Source organism: Vidua chalybeata, chromosome 27 (assembly GCF_026979565.1).
Source record: "Vidua chalybeata isolate OUT-0048 chromosome 27, bVidCha1 merged haplotype, whole genome shotgun sequence".
In the NCBI taxonomy this organism is placed as follows: Eukaryota; Metazoa; Chordata; class Aves; order Passeriformes; family Viduidae; genus Vidua; species Vidua chalybeata.
The window spans coordinates 5,695,192-5,719,495 of NC_071556.1; the positions used below are offsets into that span (position 1 = coordinate 5,695,192).

General features: G+C 48.3%; 1 protein-coding gene across 3 annotated transcripts; it reads right to left on the reverse strand.

The window, feature by feature from the left end:
• Positions 1-24,187, reverse strand: DAZAP1 (DAZ associated protein 1). 3 transcript variants are annotated; one of them, XM_053966206.1, is made up of 12 exons: positions 24,051-24,187; positions 18,365-18,405; positions 17,757-17,923; positions 17,426-17,491; positions 16,785-16,892; positions 14,499-14,547; positions 10,177-10,259; positions 6,797-6,950; positions 5,430-5,459; positions 4,862-5,002; positions 3,903-4,085; positions 1-931 (listed from the first exon to the last, which is right to left on the reverse strand). In XM_053966206.1, the coding sequence occupies exons 1-12, from the start codon at positions 24,080-24,082 to the stop codon at positions 759-761; spliced, it is 1,227 nt and encodes a 408-aa protein (XP_053822181.1). In that variant the 5' UTR covers positions 24,083-24,187; the 3' UTR covers positions 1-758. The 3 variants fall into 3 exon arrangements, with proteins under 3 accessions (XP_053822181.1, XP_053822180.1, XP_053822182.1); XM_053966205.1 differs by having other exon boundaries at positions 16,785-16,895; XM_053966207.1 differs by lacking the exons at positions 10,177-10,259; positions 17,426-17,491; positions 17,757-17,923; positions 18,365-18,405; positions 24,051-24,187 and having other exon boundaries at positions 16,785-16,872.
• Positions 24,188-24,304: the final 117 nt, after the last annotated feature.

Genomic DNA, 24,304 nt, shown 5'->3' on the forward strand with positions numbered 1-24,304 from the left:
TTTCTAATCCAAAGGTTCTTGTCTTTATTCAAACCAGGGCTTGGCACTGCTCAGTGCCAAACGCACCAAAACCTTTTTGCCTGAGGGAAATCCACGTCTGGTGGAGCCCGGAGCCGGCGCTCCCCGCGTGCCTCCTGCAGCTCCTGTGCCTGCCCCGGCCCAGCTCTGCCCCAGAACAAACAGCAAAATACACTCAGCAGGTTTCTGTCAACTCCCAGAGTTTCGGAACCCTCCGCCCCAGCGCTGCCGTGGGCAGGGAGGGAGGGAGGGGCTGCAGCTCTTCCCCCGCCTCCGACAGCGCTCACGGAAACCCTGTTTTAAATTAAAAAATAAGCCAGCATACATAGTAGAAAATTTCTCTTAAAAATTTCACAATCTGTAAATGTATATATTTTTTTTTCTTTTAAACATAAAAGTTTACAATATACGGTAAAACAAAGGCTCAGGAAAAATAATTTCAAAAAAAAGAAACCTGAAGTTTTGAATTAAAGCTGAAGACATTTTTAAAACCCTGTAATTTGAACCAGTGACATTTTCTTTATTTGTGCTGATGGGTTAGAGAAAGGAAAATCTTTAAAAACTGCAGTCCAAACACCCACAGCTCTGCCTCCAGAAGCCATCTGCCCCCAACCCCCCCCTCCCCAAAAAAAAAAAACTGTTGTTAGGTTTTTCTTCCATCAAGTAATGTGATTGTCACAAGTTCAGAAGTCTGGGCCCAGAGAGCCCTGTGGGCAGCACTCCCTGACTGCCAGCGCAGGCTAGCGCCGGTAGGGGTGGAATCCTTGCACGTTGTGGTTCTGTCCCCGGCCGAAGCCGCTGCCTCCGGCCGGGGGGCCGCTGGATGGCTGCACCGAGGGGCCTCCGTAGGGAGGGGGCTGCTGGCTGGGGTCAGAGAAACCTTGTCCAAACCCACTCAAGTCTTGTCCATACCCTGGGGAGAAGGGAAAGGCACAGGGTGAGCTTCCAGGAGCAGCCACGGGTGCGAATCCCACGCCTGGCAGCGCTCCCTCCCAGGAACACTCCCCGGAACACCTGGGAGCAGCAGCAGCCCTGGGTCCTGCAGGGATTGTCCCTCCTCACAGAGGAGATGGGCAAAATGCAGAAGGGAACAGGTGTGCAGGAAGGGGAGCCGTGCTTGGGGCAATCCCAGCCAGGCTGGCAGTTCAACCATCTGCTCACAGCTCTGGGTGCTTGGGAGCAGTTTGATTTTGGGTTGGGACCTGCACCACAGGCCGTTCTGGAGTGAGCAGAATTTAGGGACAGGGAGAAAAACAGGGGGTTTCTTTCCAAGAGAGAAGCAGGCTGGAATCCCTGCTACCAACACAAAATTTACAACTAGATGCAAATTAAGACGACTGAGAAATTGAGAAATTTAATTCAAATCCTCATAATTAAATATGACTCTTAATCCTGGCATCAGTTCCAGCCCCTGCTCTGAAAGATGCTATTAAGGCTCCTAATTACCAAGAGCATTTCTGCAGTGCCGCCTCTCTCTGTGCAGGCTTAGAGCAGGTTTAACTCTCTTAATCCCAAACAAAGTCTCTTAGCACGTCTTCAGCAGTTCAGTTTCAAGCTCTGCCTGTCCCTCAAGGACTTGCTGGCACTAATGAGCACTAAAACACAGCGAGCTCGGGCTCTGGGAGCTGCAAATGCTCCTCCTGGCATTTGTTCAGACGCAGATAAGCAGGCGCCCAAAACTACAACGGGATTGTTTGCCAAGGGGTGAGGCTGGGAGTGGAAAAACACAACCCTCGAGCTGCTCTCCCTGCACACCGTGGTGCAAGCCACAGCTCAGCACAGGGCTCGGGTTGTTTATGATGAAGGAAACCCAGAGTGTGCACACACCTGCACGGCCACTCGGGACCCGCTGCCCTCCTGCTGCCACGCCTGGCTCTGCTCCAGCCCCTCTGCTCCCCTGGGCCGTGCCAGCTCTGTGGTTTGAGGGTCTGCCTCCAATCCGGGATGGGTCACCAGGATAGAGCCTGGCCAGGCCGTGGGCACGCAGGGGCAGGCACAGCTCACTGCGGGGTTTCACCCAGCTGGAAGAGAGGCACTGCCCCGACACAAACCCCGGCATCCGAGCCCCGTCCCTGCCTCTCACCCTCTCCAACAGCCCCAGCAAGGAACACCAGGGAATTTTCCCAGGACCTGCCCGAGGCTCCTCCTCCCTGCTCAGCCTGACCTTGGCAGTGCAGACAAAGCTTTGGGGTGTGGCCTCAAGGGCCTGGCGCAGACAAACCCATCCTAGTCAGAACTGAGGGCACTGCAAGGACGAGCCTCAAGAGTGCCCTGCACGGAGATAATGAATTTTTAATTATTTTAAATTAATGTAATTAATTAATTTGATTTTGCAGGGTGAGTGTTAGTGCTGACACTCGTCCCGAGTGCACACACTGAAGGATTTAGGACACTGCCCAAGATAAACCTTACAGTGCCTTACACTCATTAGGGAATTTTGTGGCTCTCTAAAGCCCACAAACATTACACATTTATGTAAATATATGCAAATCAGAGACACTTCCAAGGACAGGGCAGCCACAGCTTCTCTGGAAAACCTATGCCAGGGTCTCAACAGCCTCACAGTGAAGAAGTTTTTCCTAATATCCAGTCTAAACCTATTCTCTTCCAGATCGAAGCCATTCCCCTTGCCCTGTCACCACAGCTCCAGATGAAAAGTCCTTCTCCATCAAATTCTTTTCCATCACATCCTTCCTAAACTTCCAACACCTCCCAAACTCTGGCTCCTCACTGATGTAAATGGCTTTGCAGGGATTTGTGCTTTATTTAGAAGAGTCCAACCCACTCCAAAAAAATCTGCAAAGAGCCAAGTTCTGTCAGAACAAGAAAAACTTCGAGTGACAAGGGCAAAACTATCCACGAAATCAGCTGCGTAAGAAACAAATGAAAAAACATTTCAAACTCATCAACATGAGAACATGCTGCTTCACAAACACATCTCAAAGGCCCATCTTCCTTCAGAGGCTGCTTTACGTTGCTGGAACTTTGAATATTATCTATTTAAATAAATTTTGTGAAGTTTTCATGTCAAAGCAGTTTCTGCAGGAACTTGAGGCAGCACTACCACATGAGAACGTGTTCCAGCAGAGAACAGCCTGAATCCACGGGCTGCTGCATGCAAAATTCCCTTCAGAAGTAAAAACTGACCAATTACAATCCCTTAAAAACAACATTAGTACAGAGCTCTTTGGAGAGATCTCTGTAGAGATATTCGGAGAGCACTGCTGAAGAACAGGGCTGAGAGGAGCAAGATGAGAATGAGAATTCCCTCCAAGCTCCCTCAGGGAGCCGCAGCAGAAATTTTACTCTGGAGCACAGGCAGTTGTCTAGCAAATTTTAAAAGAATTTGTTTTTTGTAGCACTGCCTGCCTGCTGTAAAACTTGTTAGCTCAGTGCCTTCTCCCTCAGAGTTACCTACAGAGCACAACAAAGCTTCGCACAGAACTGCACCTCCAGGGAGATGGGGAAGGGATGAGAAAAGAGAGGAAAAGGCACCGGTTTGGATCCTTACACATGCACTGCCTGTCTCTCCGTGCTGCTCTTACTCTTCAAGTCTGTTCTCCAAGGTCTGGAGACACAAAAAAAGTTCACTACAAGCTCTGTGAAGCTCTTGGAGTGGAAGTTTTAGCTATAGAGTGGAGAGTGGGAGAGTGGAAACCAGGAATTCATCCTGGCAGCGCACAAATCCCTGAAGCTTATTTTACAGCACAAAAGCAACACTTTAGTGCTAAGAAAATTCCCTCTGGCTAGAACATTGCATGATTCAAGGATGGCTTGAGCTGGCGGGAGCATTCCCATCCAGGAGAAGTGCCTGCAGCAAACTGTGTCCAACACTCTGTACCCAGGACTAAAGGGAAAGGGGATAAATTCCAGCAGTTACTCACCAAACTGACTGTAAGGGAATTCTGGCTGAGCCGTCGGGGGTTTGCTCATGTCCTGAGTTGCCTGAGATGGTGGTGGTGGAGGAGGAAAAGCGAGTGGTGCTGCCCCCGGAGTGGCAGGTGGAGGGGGGACTCCAGGGGGGGCAAACTGGTCAGGTGGAGGAGGTGGAGCACCGTAACTAAAACCTGGAAGGACAGAACAGGTGAACATCAACGTCCTGCTTGGCTTTAGAGATGATACAATTTAAAACCAACATTTCTGAGGCTACTGAACCCCAGGTGTCTGTGCCCAGTGGTTGCACAGATTCACCTTGACACGCTGGTCACCCCCACGGCCCAAAGATCTCAGCAACTCACCTGGCACAGGTGGGAGAAATGTCCCCCCCAAAGGCAGAGGCTGCAGGGGCCAGCAGAGAAAGGGATAAAGCAAACTCTGTGCTTACAGACATGGGAAGTGAGGAAGAAGCTGTATTATTCGAGATTTCAGGAGGAAAAAGTATCTCGAGATAACTGGATACTATTTTCCACCTTCTTTAAACCAGTTTTGCGACAGACTTTTGAAATGGTGGCCTGAGAGGTAGGTGCTAAAATCCTATTTGTACTTCCAGTCCCAGTTATGACCTTAATTCCTTAAGGTCCTCCAAAAAATCCTGCCTGTGTTTGGCCCAGGCCACCAGCAGTGAGCTCTAAGTTTTCTCTCAGATGTCCTAACAAAGGTGCACAATGTATCTAAATTTATTTAGCAACACAGATTTAAACTAGAGAACAGAAATGATTACTGCATTCAAGAATTAAATAATCCAAGAAAAAATTAATGTTACAGTTAATTATAGCTCTGAATATATAATCTGGGAAAAATAATTAAGGATAGATGAAACACAGGGGGAAATCCAAGTCCAGCAAACAATGAAGAAAAGCTGAATTTGGAGCTGGATGTGCTGCAGCTCCTGGGGGTCACTTACTAAATGGTGGAGGGGTGCCATAGCCCTGTGGAAATCCTTGTGGAGGCGGGAATCCCCCGGGAGGTGTGGAGACTATGTATGAGGTAAATGGTGGTGGTGGGGGAGGAGCTCCTCTGCCTGGAGGAGGGGGTCCATATCCACCTGGAAAAGGAAGAGAAACCAAAAAGCTGAAGCAGATGAATACCAAGGAGCTGCTGCTGGAGTCAGCTTCCTCTAGATGGGGTAAGGCTGTTGGGTGGATTGCAAACACAGGTTCAGCCTTCTATGAATCCTCACTTTGGGAAATATTTGTCCTCCAAGTATCCCCACTGTAAATAATTGCAGTTTAGCGTGTAATCCCTTGGTAACAAATTAATGTGGCTGGAACAGCAGGATGTGTGTCAGCTCCCATTACTGAGCTGCTAAGAAGCCACTGTCTTCCACTCCGTTCTTCCAGGACAAACTCAATCAAGCTTTTAAATGTAAATCCTACAGAAATCCAAAAATCACTGTGAATGCTCAAAGAAGCTGTACCCGTGCTTGGGAGGATTTTTTTCCTTTCAGAATTGGTCCCATATAATGTACTTACCAATTGCCTGTCCAGCTGGCACCCACATCCCTACAACAGAGCAAAAAAAGAGCTTTAGACACCAGCGAAGCTGTGCACTCCGGGGCTGGGCTGATGCAAGAAGAAGGATTTGGCTCTGGGATTGACTGGGTATCCTCCCCATGTCCCTTACAGAGCTATTTTTATGGCATAAGCAACATTGTGGGACTATTTCTGAATGTGTAATTCTTGAAAGACTCTGAATCATTCAGCAAATGCCACTCAGAAAAGACAGCAGTTCCCAAACCCAAATCAGATGGAGCATTAGAGAGCTGCCACATACCGAGTGCAAGAAACTACAGTACTACAGAGAACAAAACCCCGGAGAACCCCAGCAGACTACACATCCAAGGGATTCTTAATTTACTACCAGGTTTATCTGAGTTATTTTTGCAGTTTTTGAAGCATAAAAAAAGCCTTTCCCATCCCTTGTGCAGTGCTGAGATTGAAGGATAAATGCGCTCATGTCTGACATTAATCTTTCCAGGAGATCAGATATCATTTTCCCTACTAATCACTGCATGGAAAATAATGGGAGTTTCTCAGTTTGCAGATTAGCACATCTGTGCACAATGTCAACCCTCAGCTGCAGCTTTCAAGTTAATCAGCACCGTGGGGAAATGAGCAATCCCTGTGCTGCACTTCCATCCATCGGAGCAGGGATGGAGCAGCCACGCTCCCTGCAGCCCCCCAGGTGAACATTTCTCATCTCTCAGAGCAAGCAAGTCACAGCAACTCAATTATTCCTCTGCAATTCTCCAGAAGTTATCAAAATTGTCTTTGGATGAACTCAGCGTGTTTATCCTGCCTCTGGAATCTCGGGGGGGGGTTGCAGCCATCAAACCCAGGCTGCTCCTGAGCCCCGCAGGGCTCCTGGTGTGCACTGAGTGCTCCCTGCACCAGAGCTGCCTGGTGCTTTCCCAAGCTACATTAAGCAATTAAATTCAAAGGCAAGGCCATCCATTTCCCCCTCATCCCTTTCAGATTTTCCTGATAACTTCCTCTGAAACTGCCTCATCCTTAAAAAGCCTTATTTCAGCCAAATTTGTCATTGGGGTGTTGTGCAGAGCTCACTCCACAGCTCGAGTCACACCTGGAGCCTTCCCAACACCTTCTCTGAGTTCCCCCAACCCACGGGGATCCCATGTGGGGAGAGGCAGCTCCAAAGGGAACAGATGGAACACACCTGGGACAGGCCGGGCACTGCCTTCTGCCAACAAAATGGATTTTTGGGAAAAGCAGTGAAAAAAACCTCAGGAAGTTTAGCCCTGCTCTGAGGGAGATAAAGCTGGGAATAGCATGGGGGCCAGCGAGCCGAAGCGCAGCGAGCTGGAAAGGCCGGGCAGTACCTTGGGGGCCGTACCCCTGCTGCCAGGTCGGAGGGGGCTGCCCTGCCCAGCCGTTGGCAGCGCTTGGCATGATCCTGCTTCCCCACTGGCTGGCCCCCGGCGGCCCCGGGGTCTGGCTCTTGCTGTCCCGGGGCTCGGCGCGCTTCACCTCCACCTGCACAAACAGAGGAGCGCTCAGCAGGGCTGGGGGGGCCCCGCGCCCCCCGGCCCCGCACACACACCCGCAGTTACACTTAAGACTACACTTAGCAGCTTATGACTTATGTCTAAGTACTTAATTATTAAAACTTAAGGCCAGTAATTTACAATGTTTCTCAGGTACAGTGTAGGTGATGGTAAGGCATTACGAGTCCTACTGTTGAGGGATTCCGAGAAAAGCATCCTACAAATCACTTCAGTCTCGTTGGCTTTAATCTTAAAACAGCAGTACCCTCTTACAGCAGCTCTGCACTTAAACCAGCAGAATCTTGGACATTAATGACAGACTGATTTCATGTTCAAGGCAGGAGATATGAAGATGATGTTTTCAGTTAAAAAACCAGAATTTTGAGTGAAGAGGCTGCTCTGAAAAAGGGTACTAATGCTTTAACCAAACATGTTTGGGGTCCATTTGGAAGTGACAGTTTAACCCACCCCAACTAACTGCAATTTCAGCTCTGCTCATACCTGAGAAACACACATTTTTTGAGATTTTTTTTTTGTTTTTTTTTTTTTTTTTTTTTTTTAAACTTAAGATTTTATTTAAATGTCTAATGGAAGATAAAGACTTACCTTCCCCAGGCTAACGCTTAAAGAATCTCAGTTAACTCAAACAATGTCAGAGGGAATGGATGTGATAAGAGAATCTTACATTACATCTAACAAAAAAGTAAACAAACATGCAAGTAATAAAAATGGACAGTTGAGTCAATAAGAAGCAATCTTCATACTGTGTTAAGTCAGTGACAAAACCCCTCCTGTTTTAAAAATCAGTAACCACAGTGCTTAACTTATTTCATTCCAAGATAAAATGTCCTAGTGTTCCCAGCCATGGAATAAGTGCGTTTGACCTACTTAAAATAAGCTGCACATTCAACATAAACCTCTCAAAAAAAAAAAAAAAATCCAGTTCTGATTTAATGGAACCTTCTCAGCACTTGCTGAATTTGAGGCTTTTTTTTTTTTTTTCATTTCATGATTAATTTTAATGGGTGGCAGAGTACAAAGAAAATAAATCTCAATCATCAATGGGCCTGAGTAGTATGGAAAATAAAGTATTCAGAATTCTTCCTGCCATGTCTTAAAAGCCATTCATGTTGGAGAACAAACAGGAAACAGGCACAAGGCAAGGACAAAGCCCCCCACAGCCCCCCTGCCAATGCCCCAAGGACATGAGACATGACAGTAACCAAATCTCTGTCAGCTCAAGGCCCTTCCAGAGAGGAACCAAGGGAATTTTTCAAAGGACTCAAATTAATGAGTCTTAACACATTTGCCTTGAGGGAATTCGGTTATTGCTTACAAAAGCAGAGGCCTTCTTGCAATTTTAATTTTTTCCCCCTCCTTTCAACAACATATGGATTCATTTCAGCAATACCTTTTTAATTACCAAAAAGACAGAGATACCATTTTTAAAGCAGGCATGATTAGGCAGTGAAGGAGAGAGCAGGGGATCTGGAGCTCATTAATCCTTGTGGAAGAATCCCATTAATTTTTCAGTGCACACTTGGAAGCAGGGAACTGCCAAAGTGAGGACTGAAAATTCCCTGTGCAATAGGGAGGTTCAAATTCCACACCTGTCTAGAGCCCACATTACCCCAAGAACTGAGGCAACTCTATTAATCTGAGCTAAAAATCCCTGAATCCTGATTTTTTTTTTTTTTTTTTTTGTCACTGAAAAGCAGGGGGGGGGTGGGAGAAGGGCAAAAATCAATTATTTGAGTTTGGAATTGGGTTTGTTTGGGGAAAACGGAGAACTCCAAGTCCCAGTGCTGTGTCAGCAGCAATGAGGTGACATCTGGAGGCTCGCACTGGGCTCTCCATCCTCTCTCAGCACCTTGTGGATGTTTATCTTTTGTTCCCATTTGGATCTGCTGCTTTGGGGGATCAGCTCCCACTTTAGGGGCTTGCTGAAGGCAATTCCAAGGGCAGATCAGGGAATATTGGGGAGATTCAGGTGATCCTTACACACCCCTGTGTGATTTACTGCACCTGCTCACACCTGGGAGCGTCACACCAAGAACCAAGAACTGATGTTTTGGATCCCACAAGCTCATTCCTTTGTTCCCATAATCAGGAAACCACCCAGCCCTCCACCCCAAAACAAGTTCACAGGAACCAAAGGCATTATTACACTGCAAATGAACCAGAACTCCACTGATATGCCGAGTATGCCCCCTGCTAGCTAAGGAACAGCTTATGAAATATCAGCATATAAAAGACTTCAAAGACAATTAAAAACTCACACAATGCAATAATTTAAGGAATGCGAGAATCTTCTGTGTCTCCCTAAACCCCCTCACTTCAAGTTTAGCAGTTTTAACATTTAGTTTAAAATCTGGATATACTCTGCAAGGACTTAAATTTACCAGAATCTCCTGTGGTTCATTTTTCTTTAAATTACTCTTTTCCTTATATTTAAAACTTGGGTGTCCTGCAACAATTTATTTTGCTTTTAGGTTTGTTTTTTTTTTCTCCCTATCTAAGCCCCGTTTGCTGACAACACAGTATGAAGATGAAACAACCAGAGGTCACTTAACTGCATTGTGGTTAAATACTATATAGAGTACGTGGGTTGGTATCAAAGTTTCACAGTAAGTGACCCAATTTTTTAAAAAACCAATCCTTCAGGATGTTTTTTTTTTCTCCCTTTTTCTTTTAAAGTTTAAGATTATATAAAGCAGATTGTCTGACACCACCTCGAGATTTGAGTATCGAGTACACATCTGAAGGAGTGGTATCTTAAACCAAGCCTTGAAGAACTCGGATTTCACTGGGATTCTGCTTTTCCAACAGCTGGAAATCACTGATTTCTCTCCTTGCACCACAGCAGTGCTCAAAGCAGAGGCAGCGAGCACCAGTTCACCCCAGTGAACACCAGGATGATGAGCCCAGTTCATCTGCTCAGCCAGAGCAGCCCCCAGGTCTGTACACACAAGGCCTCACCCCAAGCAGAGCCCACAGCCTGAATCCTCAGGCTTCCAAGCCCTCCCTTCCCCAGGCTGCTCCATCCTAACTGCCCTTCTCCAGCAAACTCAGACTTTCCCCACCTCCATGGATAAAGCCTTGAATTTGGACTGCTGTGCTCTCCCATCAACAACTGAGTTGGATTCCCCAGTGAAATCGCTCGTTACCCAAGACTTGGTTCTTTCTTAAGGTAAAATAAAACTACAACTACACACTTTTTTGCCCATGATGTCGTGAAAATGCATGTTGACAGCCTGGTCCACTGATTGTTCGTCCTCGAAAGTAATAAATCCAAAACCTAGCCAACGACGAAGAGTGAATCAAGGTAGCAGGGTGTTGTGACACAAAACAGGATGATGAACAGTATTAGGGGCAGACCAAGGGTTCAAGCAGGGGTTTCAGATAACGACACTTGTGTTCAATTGGCAGAAACTCTGAGGAAATTGCAATGGATACTTCCTGTGAAGAGGCTTTAGTGCCTCGTCTCGATTGCGCGCATGCAGCTTCGAACTGAGCTTGTTAACCGGCTTTTAATTTGATTTTATTCCTCATCCACCTACCAGGAAATGGAAAAAAACTGCTAAAATCAAAATACTTGTGGGACAGCAGATTGAACTCAAGCAACTTTGCTGCTCCTCCCTTTGATTCAGCCTAGCTTCCCAAGGAAAACCTATCATATATCCCTGTTCCCCAAAGCTGCAAAGCAACTTCCTCCCAATCCCTCAGCCCAGCTTCCAGTTAGGGAATATTTTCCATAGAAAAGAAAGTTAGTTTTGAAATGTAGCTGTTAAAGCATGAGAAATTTTACCACTCCATGGATGAATGAGAAGCTTCAGAAACTAACAACCTACATCAGAGGTTCTCAAGTTTTCCACACCTTGGAGAAAATCAGGGAACAGGTGTTACTCCTCCCCAACAAGGCAGCCCCCTGTGAGGTGTTGCTCACACAGAATGTGGTGTTGCTGCCACGTCCTGAATCTGTTTCATTTCTTCTATTTCCTGTTGGTTTCCTTTTGAAAATCCACACAACATCCCAGTCCTTTTTGCCCCCCAGCGGGTGGCTCATTCCCTTCCACCTGACCATAGCTCTGGCTGCTGGCAGCTCAGCTGGATCCAGCAGCTTTTGATGCTTGGAGAAGACTCTGGGAAAGGAGGCAAAGCTCCCCTTTTGGAGGTCACTCTGAGAACCGCTGCACGTAGGTTGTAGCTGCTGACACAGCCGAGAGAGTGGCAAAATAGTGGTTAATCCCCCAGGACAAGGCGGCTGCTTCATGCCATCACCCACTGGCTGCTGCTGGGGACAACCCAGGGCAGGGAGGGACACATGCAGTACAGGAATTGTGCCATTCTTTGGATTAGCTACGGAGGGGGGAAAGGGGGGAGAGCAATAAAAGTTAGAAAAGAAACCCGAGGTGCGGCGTGGGAAGCGTTTATGGAACATGGATGCAGTTCTGCTTTTCTGAAACCCAAGATTTCCCCCTTGGTTTGCGTTTTGCTTTGCAGCTAGTGCTGACAGCAGCCAAATCTTGCTCTAAAGCGTTACAGAATACAGATCTAGCACAGGAATGTCTCTCCACGCTTATCCAACTGCGTTGGGTAAGCCCAAAGAGGCCTAGTGTAGAGAAAGTTTATATATATATATATATATAAAAAAATACACAAAGATACAGGCCAAAATAGATTCCAGCAGGTCAAATTCTGCTGTCAGCAACAAGAGCAAAAGACATCACTAAAATAAACTGAAAATAAAAAGGAAAAAACTTGGCATTTCCCACACACAAGAGACTGGCAGTATAAACGAAGTTTTGTGGAGCTGTGATGAAAGCAGTCTCGAAGCTGAGAGCAGCATTTCATCACAATATATTTGTCTGAGTTAACTAGAAATCCGAGTGCTGGAGCCAAAGGAAAAGTGTTTGTATTTAAATCACGTTTAGTATTCCAGCCTTTTGTCTAAAAAGAGATGGGGAAGAAAAACAATGGATTCCATCTGGATGTGAAGGTTGTTGGTGAATTTGATTCCAAAGCTAAAGGACGGGAACAGATTCTGGGATGGGGTTGGAGGGGTAGAACAGGGAGAGCAAGAGGTCATTGAGAAAAGCAATAAATAAATTTTTAAAAGGGAATTTAAAAGGGTCAGACAGCACAAGATAAGGAAGAGGAAAGAAATCAGAGTAACACAGCAGAACTCCAAGGTGAAGTTTTAAGCAGAAGTGATGAAACCCACCACCTGCAGCTTTAGTTTTTGAAGGACAGGACTCTGCTAAAGGCTGGAGAAATGAACTGCATCCAGCAGGAATCCAAGAGGACCAGACCACAGTGACAGAGCTGGTCTGCAGCCAAGGGAGGAGGAGAACAGACAGAGCAAGAACCTGGAAATCCCTTCCCAGCTCTTGGCTTGGCCAAGAACAGGAACCAGGAGAAGCTGAGACTGCACCAAAGCCACTCTGTTCCTCCAGAGATGTGACATGGCTACTGTGCTTGGGAAGAGTTTGGATGAGGCAAAGCTGGCAGGAGCAGGTAGGATTGGGAGGAAGCAAAGATCACGTGGATACCTGACCCCAGTCAGCTCCTCAAGGACATCACCTGAGAATTTGGTGCCTCCTGAGGAGCTGGAGGTAAATGGATGCTACAGGGATTAGGAACAGGGATCATTTTCCCTCCTCCCAGCAGTAAACCAATGTGCACTTCCACAGGAAGGGTGGTAAAGTGAATGGGAAAAGGCAAAATTCAGAAGGGGCTGAGGAGAGATGGCACTGAATTGGCCTCTGGAATTTTATCTACAATCATTAAAAGGATAAGGGGACAGAGCAGCAAGAGAACACAGAGAGAAGGCAAGAGAAAATGAGTTCTGGGATGCACAACCAGGAGTACCCAATACAAACTCGAGGAATTTTTCCTAGCACCCCCAGGGACTGCCAAGGCCATTTTGGGAGATGACTGTTAGTCAGCAGACTAAAAAAAGCCTGGAACAGCACAGAAACAAAAGGCAGTAAGACAGGATTCAAGAAGTGCTTAAGAAGTCTGATGAATTAGGGGAGGAAGTTTTCTGTGGGTGAAGGCAAGACCCTTCCCCCACCTGGCACTTGTGCTTTGCACCCCAAGCCCTCCTTTGCCTGTTTTGCTTTTAGTTGAGCTTGAAGAAGAGAAGCCATTAATTGAGACAGAATTAATCCAGACCAGGCATGATGTTTAAGTACCTTTTGCACAGAGGCTGCAAGGCTGGGATTAAATATTGCAAAGATAGAGATGATTCAATAATTACTGAAATATTTCAGAACTTCAGCCCCATATTACATTTGAATGCCAGTGCCTTTGTCTCCTCTATCCAAAACCAGCTGCTCTAAAGCATTGAAACAGATGAATTTATGTGCTGCTTAAATCAAAGGTATCTGCTGGAAGAAGATTAGGATAGCTAAAGCAAGAAAACAAAAAAACAAATATATTGAAACTTCGTTTACACTCCAATAAAAGACAAAGCCCGTCCCTCCTCTGACTGCGGAACTGGCCTGTACCTCTGTGATAAATTATCACCTAGAGAGAAGAAATCTAAAGAGATATCGTTAATCACAGTCAAACAATTCACAGAGAGAAAAGAAACAAAAAAAAAAGAACTTACTTAACATTACCATACTTTACTATGAAACACTTAAATATGTCACTAAGGATGTATGTCTAAATTAAAAATAAAACTAAGACTTAACAGCTTAATAAATATGAAGTGAAGGATATATTTCTTAATAATGAGGCAGAAGAGAAATGAAAAGTTCAGATGGCAAACTATTCTCTAGCATGTCCAACATGCTACAGGGTGGGAGCACAGCTAAGCTTCACGTGCCAAAATATTGCCTCTTCCTTGGCAAACAAATGGTGGATGCAAAGGGATGTGGGTGACATGGAATTGCTTCATATTTTGACCAAAGGTTCCCAGCTTGATTCAATATCTAGTGAACCTTCCAGGTTTTTGGTTTTTTTTCCCCTCCCCTCTTTAAAAACAATCTGGTATACAGGGATTGTATATCCCAATTGAAAATATACATATATAAATATTTCAGAATTATTTTGTGTTGTTTAAGAAGAGTTTTTCTTTAATTTGAGGTGAAGCCATTTAACCAAAACAAAAAGCAGGTGATGGATGGATTCTGCCCTGTCTCGTGCTCTGGCTGGAGCACCGCACATGCACTTACAGACCCAACGTACCTTTCATGTGGAACAGGAGGAAAATCTGCTTATTTTTTTCCCCCTCAAAAGTACCTTAAGCCACAGGAGTGGCTCGAGAATCAAATTTCATTCAACTATAAAAAAAACCCCAACCCATCGATGAGCATGAAACATCTGAGCTGAAATGCACAGACCCAAGTGAAGCTGGAGATGAAGAGTCTAGACTTGAAGTGATGTTTGCCCAGGGAGTTATTCTTTTTCCTGAGGCAACATAGGGGGAAAAAAAAAAATCTACCTTTTCTGATGGTGCGAAATAGTTTGCCATCTGACTATAGGAGAGCATGAAGAAATTTCAAGGACAAACTAGATCAGCCTTTACCTCGGGGCCTCTGTTTCTCTGCGTCATAGATCATTACAACTTCAGTGACCTGGAAGAGAGAAGGGAAATTCTACTCCCTGTGCTACCAGGGGAGGGCTGGAACAGTCACCACCAGCTGGTTCCTGCTCTCTACCCACAAAGCACAAGCCAAGTGCAGCCATCATCCCAGCAACAGCACAAAAACAGGGAATATTGCTCTTCCTGGGAGTTTAGAAAGCCTGAGCTCATCTCTATTGTCTCATCACACTTGACATTTTAATTTAACATTGAGGTTTTGCACTATTTGTACCCACTCTATGGCCTATTACACACCCCAAAGGTTTGTTTTCCAACAACTCATCAGTGTAGCTTTTTAAAACATGATTTTTCTCATTTTTAACCAATTTCACTTTCACCATGAAAAGCAGCTTGAGCTGCAGGCACCTCTAGGAACGTGCAGGGCTCCTGTGATTGAATTACTGGAGCACCAGAGAGGCACAGAGCACCAGTTAAACCAATGCTTTAAACAGCTTTACAAAACCCCTCTAAGTTCTGGATGAGCAGTATCAGTGTGATTTTAACCTAAAAAAAGAAAAAATGGAAATTGCAAGCTGTTCAAAAGCTTCAGGATTATTCTTCTCAGAATGAGCACCACAGTGAGCTACAATTTAAACAAAACCTGAAATGTTTATGTCAACATTAAAATAGCTGAAGGGAACTGCTCTGAAATCTCTCAGATGCAGAGAAGTGGTCACAAAATGGGTATGATTTTGTAAAATTTCATCTTCAAGACAATCTTAGGATATTTTTACTCACGAGTAAAAATTAGTTTAGTCTGGCACAATTTTATCTTTACTTACAGCTAGAAAACATTTGGGTTTGAGTTGCTGCACTCACTTGAGCACATCCTACTGGATGCTCCCAGCTGGGCTGGGGGATCCACACGGGGATTATGCCTTGGGACAATCAGTGCCAGCTCTGTCCCTCCCCTGGTCCTTTTGGATCCTCTTCACCCTGGCCTTAATGACCCAGCAAGTACCAGGGCTGAAAAATCAGTGCCTGCCTTGGGCTCTTCACTCTCGTGGCCACAAAACATTTGTGAGACTCCACTGCTCCAAAGCAGCAACTCCAGGAAGATTTTCTGATTTCTATACTATGAGTAAAGTGCTACTACTTACTTTGAAGGGCACTTACAGTTGTGGCTGTTGCCTTCTACACCTGCAGGACATACCCTGTATCTCCCCAGCATCCAGGGCACAGCTGGAAAGCCAAGTCTGTGAGGAAGAGCCTTTAGAAACTACATCCCACAGCTGTGGAACGTGCTCCCTGTTTTTATTATTAGTCTACTGCAGCCTTTCGAGCTAAAGAAACAGTTGTTAGCTGTTGCTTTTTGTGCTTTTAAATAAATTATCTTAATGGAATTTTAAACACTGATTTAACTTGATAAATTTAAGAATTTGTTTCTCAATAAATCCTTCGCTGCCACTAAGAAATGTCAGAAAGAGGTTATTGAAAAAAGTAACAAAAACTACACTAAATGCCAATCAAGTTCATTTTACCAGCACACTCCTGAATTTAACTCACGCAATCTTTAACTTCTTCAAACTTATTCACAGCTGAATTATTTAATTCAGTAGTTTATCATATGTCCCCACTTCCTTGAGGGCAGTGAGAGCTGGGATAAATGGGAATTAAAACTAAATAAAAACTAACTAAAAAAAAAAATAGAGAAGATACAGTCATTTCAGTCCAAGGTTACAAACTGAATTAAAGAAGGTGCATGAGGAGCAGTTTGTCTCAGAATGAAGGTTCTAGGGACATCAGAACTGAGAATCCAGATGGTTTGAAAGCAGCTACTGCTCCCCAAACAATGGCAGGAGACCTAAATTTAACCCATCTGTACACATAGTCAAATACCAGGATCTTAAAATTCAGCCCACTGAGAGACTCATTGTTCCCAAAAAATAATCAGCAGACATTTTTAATTGCCCAGCTGAAAGTTACCAAGAGAAAGAGGGGTGGGGGTGGAAATAGTAATAATAAAAAGAATCATTCCTAAGGCACCTCAGGAGTTTTTGGAAGACGGGACAGAAAAATGCACCAGGTAGACTTAAACATGAGGAGACAAGCAGCAAAGTAAATTCCACATGAGCAGCAGGTTCTGCCAAGGGACATTTCCAGATGATGAACGTTCACTACATGCTCATGAAATGTTTCAGGTGCCCCTCCAGCAATTTATCCAGATTACCCCCAAATTTGACAGCTTGAGGAAATGTGAGAGGAGGCACCTTCCCCCCCAGGACTCACCACTCCGAACTTCTTGAAGTATTCCCTGAGCTCTGTCTCGCCACAGTTATGAGGAATCCCACCAACAAAAATTTTATTGGATTTATTGTTATCGCTCCTGGATCCTTTCTGCTAAATCAAGGAGGAGAAAAGTCAGTCAGAAGAACAATAAGGGTGACTGCTTCTATCATTTTACACTGAACCATGAACAATGGGCTCTGTCAGGTTGAGGGGAGAGCTCCAGCCTTGAAGTCTCCCAGGCATGAAAGGGAAGCACGTTCTGAGCTCAGAGATTCAGTGTCCCCTGTTCTCCAGAGGCCCAGGAATCCAGGGCCTGTGTTCCGAGGCCATTGACTCATTCTAAACTGAAATCTGGTGAAGCTGCAGGGTGTGGAGTGGGCTGGAACAGCAGCAGCCCTGCCAGTGCCCTTCCAGACACCGCTCTCAAATCTGAAGAACTCCACTGAAAGCATCACTAAGAGCTTAGGAAACACCACACCCAAACTGACACTGCTCTGCACAGAGCCTGCACATGGAACTCTAAATTAAGGACTCTTTTTAAAAATGAAATTTACGCTCCAGTTCTGCATACAGACTTCTGCCTTTGAAACATGGATATAATCCAGAGGAATTCAAGAGGATACACAGGGATCTTTCCTTACCCATCCTTCCTTCGGCCGTGTCCGCTCCGGCTGCATCCCCCGAGGCGTGCATGGCTTTGGATCAATCTGGAAGAAGTTCCAGTTTGGTCAGACCTCAGCAGGCAGAGATTTGCTCTAAAAGTTACGTTTGTGGCAGCTGAACCCAGCCCTGCTGACATGCAGCTCCTCAGAGCTCAAAGCAACACAAGCCACGGAGTTAAGAGCTGCCTTACATTAAATCATTTAAACCAACAACCAGCTTAACTCTGACACTCTGCAAATAAGGAGCCAGAATCTAAAGCAAATCTTTGAATCTGGTGCAGGGACAAAAAATAACACAAAAGCAACTTACATTTCGGCCATCTAACGTATGAGGTCTGCTGGCCAGCACTGTTCCCACACAGTTGGGATCTTTAAATTTGACAAATCCAAATCCTCGAGATTGATTTGTTGTTTTGTCTTTCATTATTACACAGTCTACAACTTCTCCATACTGGGAGAAGTAGCTACGAAGAGTTTCTGTCAAAGAAAAAAAAGCAAGTATTAAACAGAGCCAGATATTAACAACACCAGACTGTGTTTGCAATTATGAGACAACAGATCAGCAAATATGGAAAACAGCTTCAAATTCATCTTTTGAAAATGATCACATCTTACTTCCTGTAAACAAATGGCAGACAACAGTTTATTTCCACTCATACAAATGGAAAACAGTAGGAAAGTGATTATAAACGGTTGTCTGTTGAGCTGACAAAAACTTCAGCACCAAACAATATAAACCTAAAAGCATTAACGTATAAAAAAATATATAATAACACAGCTGAGCTGTCTCTACAGAAAGTTTTATTAATTAGCAGAGGAGGAGGCTCTCAGCCCAATCTCCTCACCACAGCAATGCCTGTTAAGCGCTCCTGGCTGGGTTTTCACCATGGCCCAACACCTGCAGCACGCGTTGCTCACCTTGTGTCGTGCTCCAGTCCAGGCCACCCACGAACAGCTTTCTGCAAACAAAGCACAGGGCAGGTTTAGGGGCTACAGCAGATGCTCCATCTTATTTAAGGCACAGCTCAGCTCTTCTGGACAGGACCTCCAACACGCCCTACAAAGCTGGCGCCGTACTCAAAGCCGCTGATTAAACCAAAGCCTTCCTCCATCCCTGCTCTCTGCTCCTCCCTCACTCACCACAAAACACTCACTTGGCTGCCAGCACCTTCTCGTGGGGTGAAAGCAAAAGCAGAACTGCCACACTCAGGCCTGAGACAGAAGTCAAACCTGTGCAGCAGGTACTAAATAACAGAGCAGCACTAATCCAGCACCATTGTGAAACCACTGTACAACCCAGTTTCCAGATAGCGCCGAACAGGTGAGAAAGTCATGGCCAAACCCCAAACTAAACTGCTTAAAACTGATTCAACTCTTCCTCTGCAAAGAGCACCCAAATCTGCAGGGTTTCCTGTCCCAGCACGCCCAACGACCTGGGTAGGTGCTACAGGAGTTCCATACCAGGCTGCCAGCTCTGCAGCTCTTTATCAACTCCTGGGTGTGACAGAACTTCCAGCAGTCATTTACTCAGTAATTAAAGGTTGGTTAGAGCCACCTCAACACTTGGCCCTTGTCAGTACCAAGAACCAACCCCAAAAAACACCCTCATAGCTGCCTGCAGCTTCATCCTGAGGAGCAGCATCAACCTCTGCTCTCTGGGAGCAGGGGCAGGACCCAGGGAACAGCTGGAGCTGTGTCAGGCAGGTTCAAGCTGGGTATCAAGAAAGGTTCTTCCCCCTGAGGCTGCTGGCACTGCCCAGGCTCCCCAGGGAACAGTCCCGGCCCCAAGGCTGCCAGAGCTGCAGGAGCCTTTGGCCAGCGCTCTCAGGGACAGGATGGGATTGTTGGGATGTCTGTGCAGGGCTTTAATGATCCTTGGGCTGCAGGTGCACTGGGAGTACCAGGGAAGTGAAAGCCCTGCAACTGGAAGTTCCTGTGGAGCAGGGCAGCTTACTGACAAAACCAGCCTGTCCCTTTCCACTTTGATTCACTTCTCTGTGACAGGACATCACGTCCTGTGTGACAGGACCCTTCTGCACCATCCAAAGTGACAAAATTCAATACCACCCAGCACCTACGAGCCTTGTTCCATTGAGGCAAATTCCGTTCCTCAGTTACAAGCCGAGACGTGACACGAGTCTTGTCTTTCACAGAAACAGACCAACTGTTAAGCGCTGATCAAAGCGTCTCCTTGAGCAGCCAGCAAACAAGCAAGCTGGTGACATGCGAGGCCAAGAGAGCGCTCAGTGTCACAGCAGCAGCGGCAGCCCCGGCTGCGTTACTGTCATGCCAAAGGACGTGCCAGCCCTCCCTGCCCTCCCTGCGAGCAGCAGGGCAGGACCCGCAGCCCTGCCCTCTCTCAGAGCAGGCCTGTTTTCTGCGGGCACGTTCGGGATGACAAGGTTTCCCTCAGGGACTGGAAAAGTGCCCCAGCTCCCTCTGGCAGCGCTGGCTCCTGGCACGGCCTCAGGGCCTCACTCAACAGCAACAGGTCGTGTTCTGGGACCAGCCAGGCTTTGCCAAGGTGGCCCCACCATCCCGGTGGCTGCCACAACTGTCCCCTGGCCACCTTCCCTCTCCACACACAGGACACAAACCCCTCTGCTGTGCTGTTACTTTTAGGGAAAATAAGTAACTCTAATTTCCTAACAGCAAAGTATAACCAGCTGATCTACTGCTATATTCAAAATAAAGTTTTGATATGTTAGCAACATTTTCTTCACCAACCACATTTGAGGTTATGGTTTGTTTTCGGGTGTTTTTAACTAAATTTGATGGCTTGGTATAAAAGATTAATTGATTTTACATCCTTATAAAAGTACCAGCTGCATTCTGAGAGAACAGCAAGCTGTCTGTGGGGAAGGAGGTCACCAAAACTTTCCAATTCCACCATGAATTATTTGTAGTCACCCTACAGGGACTGAAACAGCAAAGCTGGGTAGCTCAAGGCCAGCTGCAGCAGCTCTGTGGAAATCCACAGCCCTGGTTTTTATACATGCCGTGGAATACAAAAAGCCAGGAATCCTCTGCCTTGGGACCCTCCGTGGTTTGAAGACACTGAGCAGGGCCAAAGTTCACAAAAATCCAGATGTGGTATGGTACAGAACAGCTGTGAGGCAGGATGGGTGTGTGAGTGCTCCTGCCCCCACGCTCAGCTGCATCACCAGCCCTTTCCCAAGGTCTTGCCCATGCTCCGTCCCAGAAAACTTTTGGTCCTAACAGTTTATGGGCTGGCAGCTATTAAATTCATAGAAATGTACAAAATTGATAGAATATCCTGAGTTGGAAGGGATCCATGAGCATTGAGTCCAGCACTGACACCCCAGCATCCCACCCTGGGCATCCCTGGGAGCAGTGTCCAAGCGCTCCTGGAGCTCTGGCAGCCTTGGGGCTGGGACCATTCCCTGTGTGCCAGCAGCCTCAGGGGGAAGAACCTTTCCTGATCTCCAGCCTGAACCTCCCCAGGCACAGCTCAGCCTCACGTTCTGCCCCTGCTCCCAGAGAGCAGAGGTTGCTGCTGCCCCTTGGGAAGAAGCAGCAGACCCTGCTGAGTCTCCCCTCATGTTCTTCAATGTTTTTAGTTCACACGTGCTGACACCACCCCAAAGCCCACACCTCCATGAAGCTCCAAGTTTACAGCCTGGAGGACACTACAGTCAGTCCATCCCCACTGGAATGCAAAGCCACTCCAGCACAGCCAGGTGACAGCACAAACCACCAGCCTGGCTTCTGTCCACCACGAGCACTGAGATCCAACACCCCTGAAGCAGCAGACTTCCCCACAGGGATCGCCTCAGGAGCAGAAAGTGGCATAATGACTCCTCAGAAGTTGCAGCTGTATAATAAGTTTTAACCAAGTGCTCTGCCTCACTTCTTCCTGGGAGAATTTTCATTGCTAATTTATTCTTGTTGCCACAAACATAGTTGCTACTGGAGCAGATCAACTCGGGATTAGTAAAAAAAGCATGTACAGGTACTTTAAAACCACCAAAAGCACAAACTCGTAGCCTACATAAATAATCTGGGGTGTGATTAATTGCTCTGATCAACACCTCAGCACAGCCCCCATTAGTTGCAGGACAAAAGGATCAAGATCAGCACTTTTCTTCATCCAAACCAGCCCCAAGTATTAATTAATTACAACAAATAACACTCACAAGGCCCCTGCCTACCCATGCCAACAGACCTGCAAGACTTACAGCTTCCTTAGGTGTTTTCTCTGAAAATCTCTGCCTAGAAAAGCAGCTGAATTCATAACTTCCCATCCAGACTTGCCTCTCACAATAGCTTTAACCGAGCTTCCTCTCGAGGGCTGGAGCAGCAGAGTTTGTTCTACGCTCTCATCTTCCCTCTGAGTGCTTTTGGGCGAGGAGAACAGAGAAAATTTCCCTCTCTGATTAACCCCCAATTCCTCCCAATCTGATCACAGCTCTGAAGGATCTGTGACTGGGAACAAACTCTGCGACAGCCGAGCCTGCTCAGGAGGGGAGCTGACGATATTCCATGGAATAACCTGGAGCCTGGCACTCACCTCCAGCTCGGGAAGTCAGACCCGATCAGGTCTCTCACAAGGCACCAGACAGTGATTAAGGCCCAGGAGCAAATAAAAACAGTTTCAGAGCAAAACCCACTTATTTAAACAGGCCTCATGCAATGTATGCTGGAAGTGGATCATCTCTAAGGTCTCTTCCAACCCAAACCATTCCAACGTGATATTCCAATCACTTATCCTGCCTCCTGTACTTTTAGGATTTACAAATTAAGAACATGTAGTAAATAAGCAGCTTACAAAGCAGTGCAAGCAGCATGGGACAAGTGTTTCCAGTTCCAAACAAGGTGACCAGTCCTGATGGGCAAATACCATGACAAAACTTGCATTGGAAGAACCAGCCAAGGATTTTTTAAAATTTGGTTTTTGCTACTTTGAGTTCTACCATGCCCGAGCCTGCAGCCTGATAATTTCAATGTCACCAGGGTACAGCTCTCAAGCAGAATAATACTGAGTGCAACTGGACGATCTCTAAGGTCCCTTCCAACCCAAGCCTTGCTATGATTCTAAAAGCATGCTAGAAGAACCAGACCAGTGTCAGGTTTGTCGGTTTCCCCCGGGAACGCTTAAAACCGGGATTTTCCGGCCTGGAGCACATCCCGGGCAGAGGACAGCAGAGGGGAGCTCGGGAGGGCAGCCCTGCGGGGGATCGGGAGGGCGAGGGGAGGCTCCCGGTGCTGCCTTTGTCCCACCACCTTCCCCCTCCTCCACCGCAAGTCCCTCGGGGCGGCCCTGATGAGTCACCAGAACAAAGTCCCCAGCGGGGTCACAGAATAGACCCTCAAGGACCATCGAGTCCAACTCCTGGCCCTGCCCAGAACTCTTCAACAATCCCACCCTGTCCCTGGGAGCGCTGTCCAAGCGCTCCTGCAGTTCCGGTAGCCTCGCGGCCGTGACCGTTCCCCGGGGAGCCTGGGCAGTGCCCAGCACCCTCTGGGGGAAAAATCCTTTCCCTGATCTCCAACCTAAACCTCCCCGGACACAGTTCCAGCCGCTCCCTCGGGTTCTGTCACCGGTGCCAGAGAGCAGAGATCGGAGCTGCCCCTCTGCTTCCCCTCACGAGAAAGTTTTAGACTGCGATGAGATCTCCCCGCAGACTCCTCCAGGCTGAACACACCAAGTAACCTCAGCCGCTCCTCCTAAGGCTTCCCCTCAAGGCGTTTCACCGCGTCCGCTGCCCTCCTTTGGACGCTAACACCTCAGTATCTTTCTTATACCGTGGCGCCTAAAACTGCACGCAGGACTCAAGGTGAGGCCGCACCAGCGGAGCGGAACAATCCCCTCCCTCGACCGGCGTGTTGTCCCCCCCCCGCCCCGCGCCAGGTGAGAGGAGAGGAGGGCACGAAGGGGCACGGTGCGGGCGCGGTGCGGGCGGGCGCGGTGCGGTGCGGGCGCGGTGCGGTGCGGTGCGGGCGGGCGCGGTGCGGTGCGGTGCGGGCGGGCGCGGTGCGGTGCGGGCGCGGTGCGGTGCGGTGCGGGCGGGCGCGGTGCGGGGCGGGCGGGCGCGGTGCGGTGCGGGCGGGCGCGGTGCGGGGCGGGCGGGCGCGGTGCGGTGCGGGCGGGCGCGGTGCGGGGCGGGCGGGCGCGGTGCGGTGCGGGCGGGCGCGGTGCGGGGCGGGCGGGCGCGGTGCGGGGCGGGCGCGGTGCGGGGCGGGCGGGCGCGGTGCGGTGCGGTGCGGGCGGGCGCGGTGCGGGGCGGTGCGGTGCGGGCGGGCGCGGGAAGCGCCGCGGGCGGGTGACCTTGGGCGCGCGCACCTGCCGCAGCCCCGCGCGCGCGCCGGTCACGTGACGGGGGGGGGGGGGGTGTGTGTGTGTGTGTGTGCGCCCTCACGGCCCCAACATGGCGGGACCGGCTCCCCCCCCCCCCCCCACCCTCAGCACCCCCGGCCCGGGACCGGCTCCCCCTCAACGCCCCCCCCCGGCCCGGGACCCGTCCCCGCTCAACCCCCCACCCGGCCCGGGGGAGCCCCGGCGGGACCCGCTCCTGAGGTCGCGGGAAAAGGTGACCGAACCTCGCACCATCGTCCCGGCGCGCTGCCCTCCCCTTCCTCTCACCCGATCTCATCGGCGCCTCCCACGCTGTTCATGGCGGCGACTCCTCCGGGGCCGCGCCCGGCTCTTCCCTCCGGTGGCGGCGGTGCCAGCGGCGGGTCGCGGGGCCGCGGGCGGGCGCTCCCGGCCGTGTCCCGGTTCCCGTGTCCCGGTTCCCCCCCCGCCGCCCCCGGCCCGGCCCGGCCCCCCCCGCCGCGCGCTCGCGCTCCCTCAGCGCCGCCGCTGCGCGCGCACCCGCCCCTCGCTACGGGGTCTCC

Excerpts from the sequence above, each read along its gene's own strand:
- DAZAP1 (XM_053966205.1), bottom strand. The coding sequence starts at position 24,082 with ATGAACAGCGTGGGAGGCGCCGATGAGATCGG. Across the intron at positions 6,951-10,176 it reads ACGACATCATGGGCAAAAAA|GTGGAGGTGAAGCGCGCCGA; the intron begins GTGTGTAGTTGT and ends CTGTTTGTGCAG. Across the intron at positions 5,460-6,796 it reads GCAGGGGTACGGCCCCCAAG|GGATGTGGGTGCCAGCTGGA; the intron begins GTACTGCCCGGC and ends GCTCTGTTGTAG.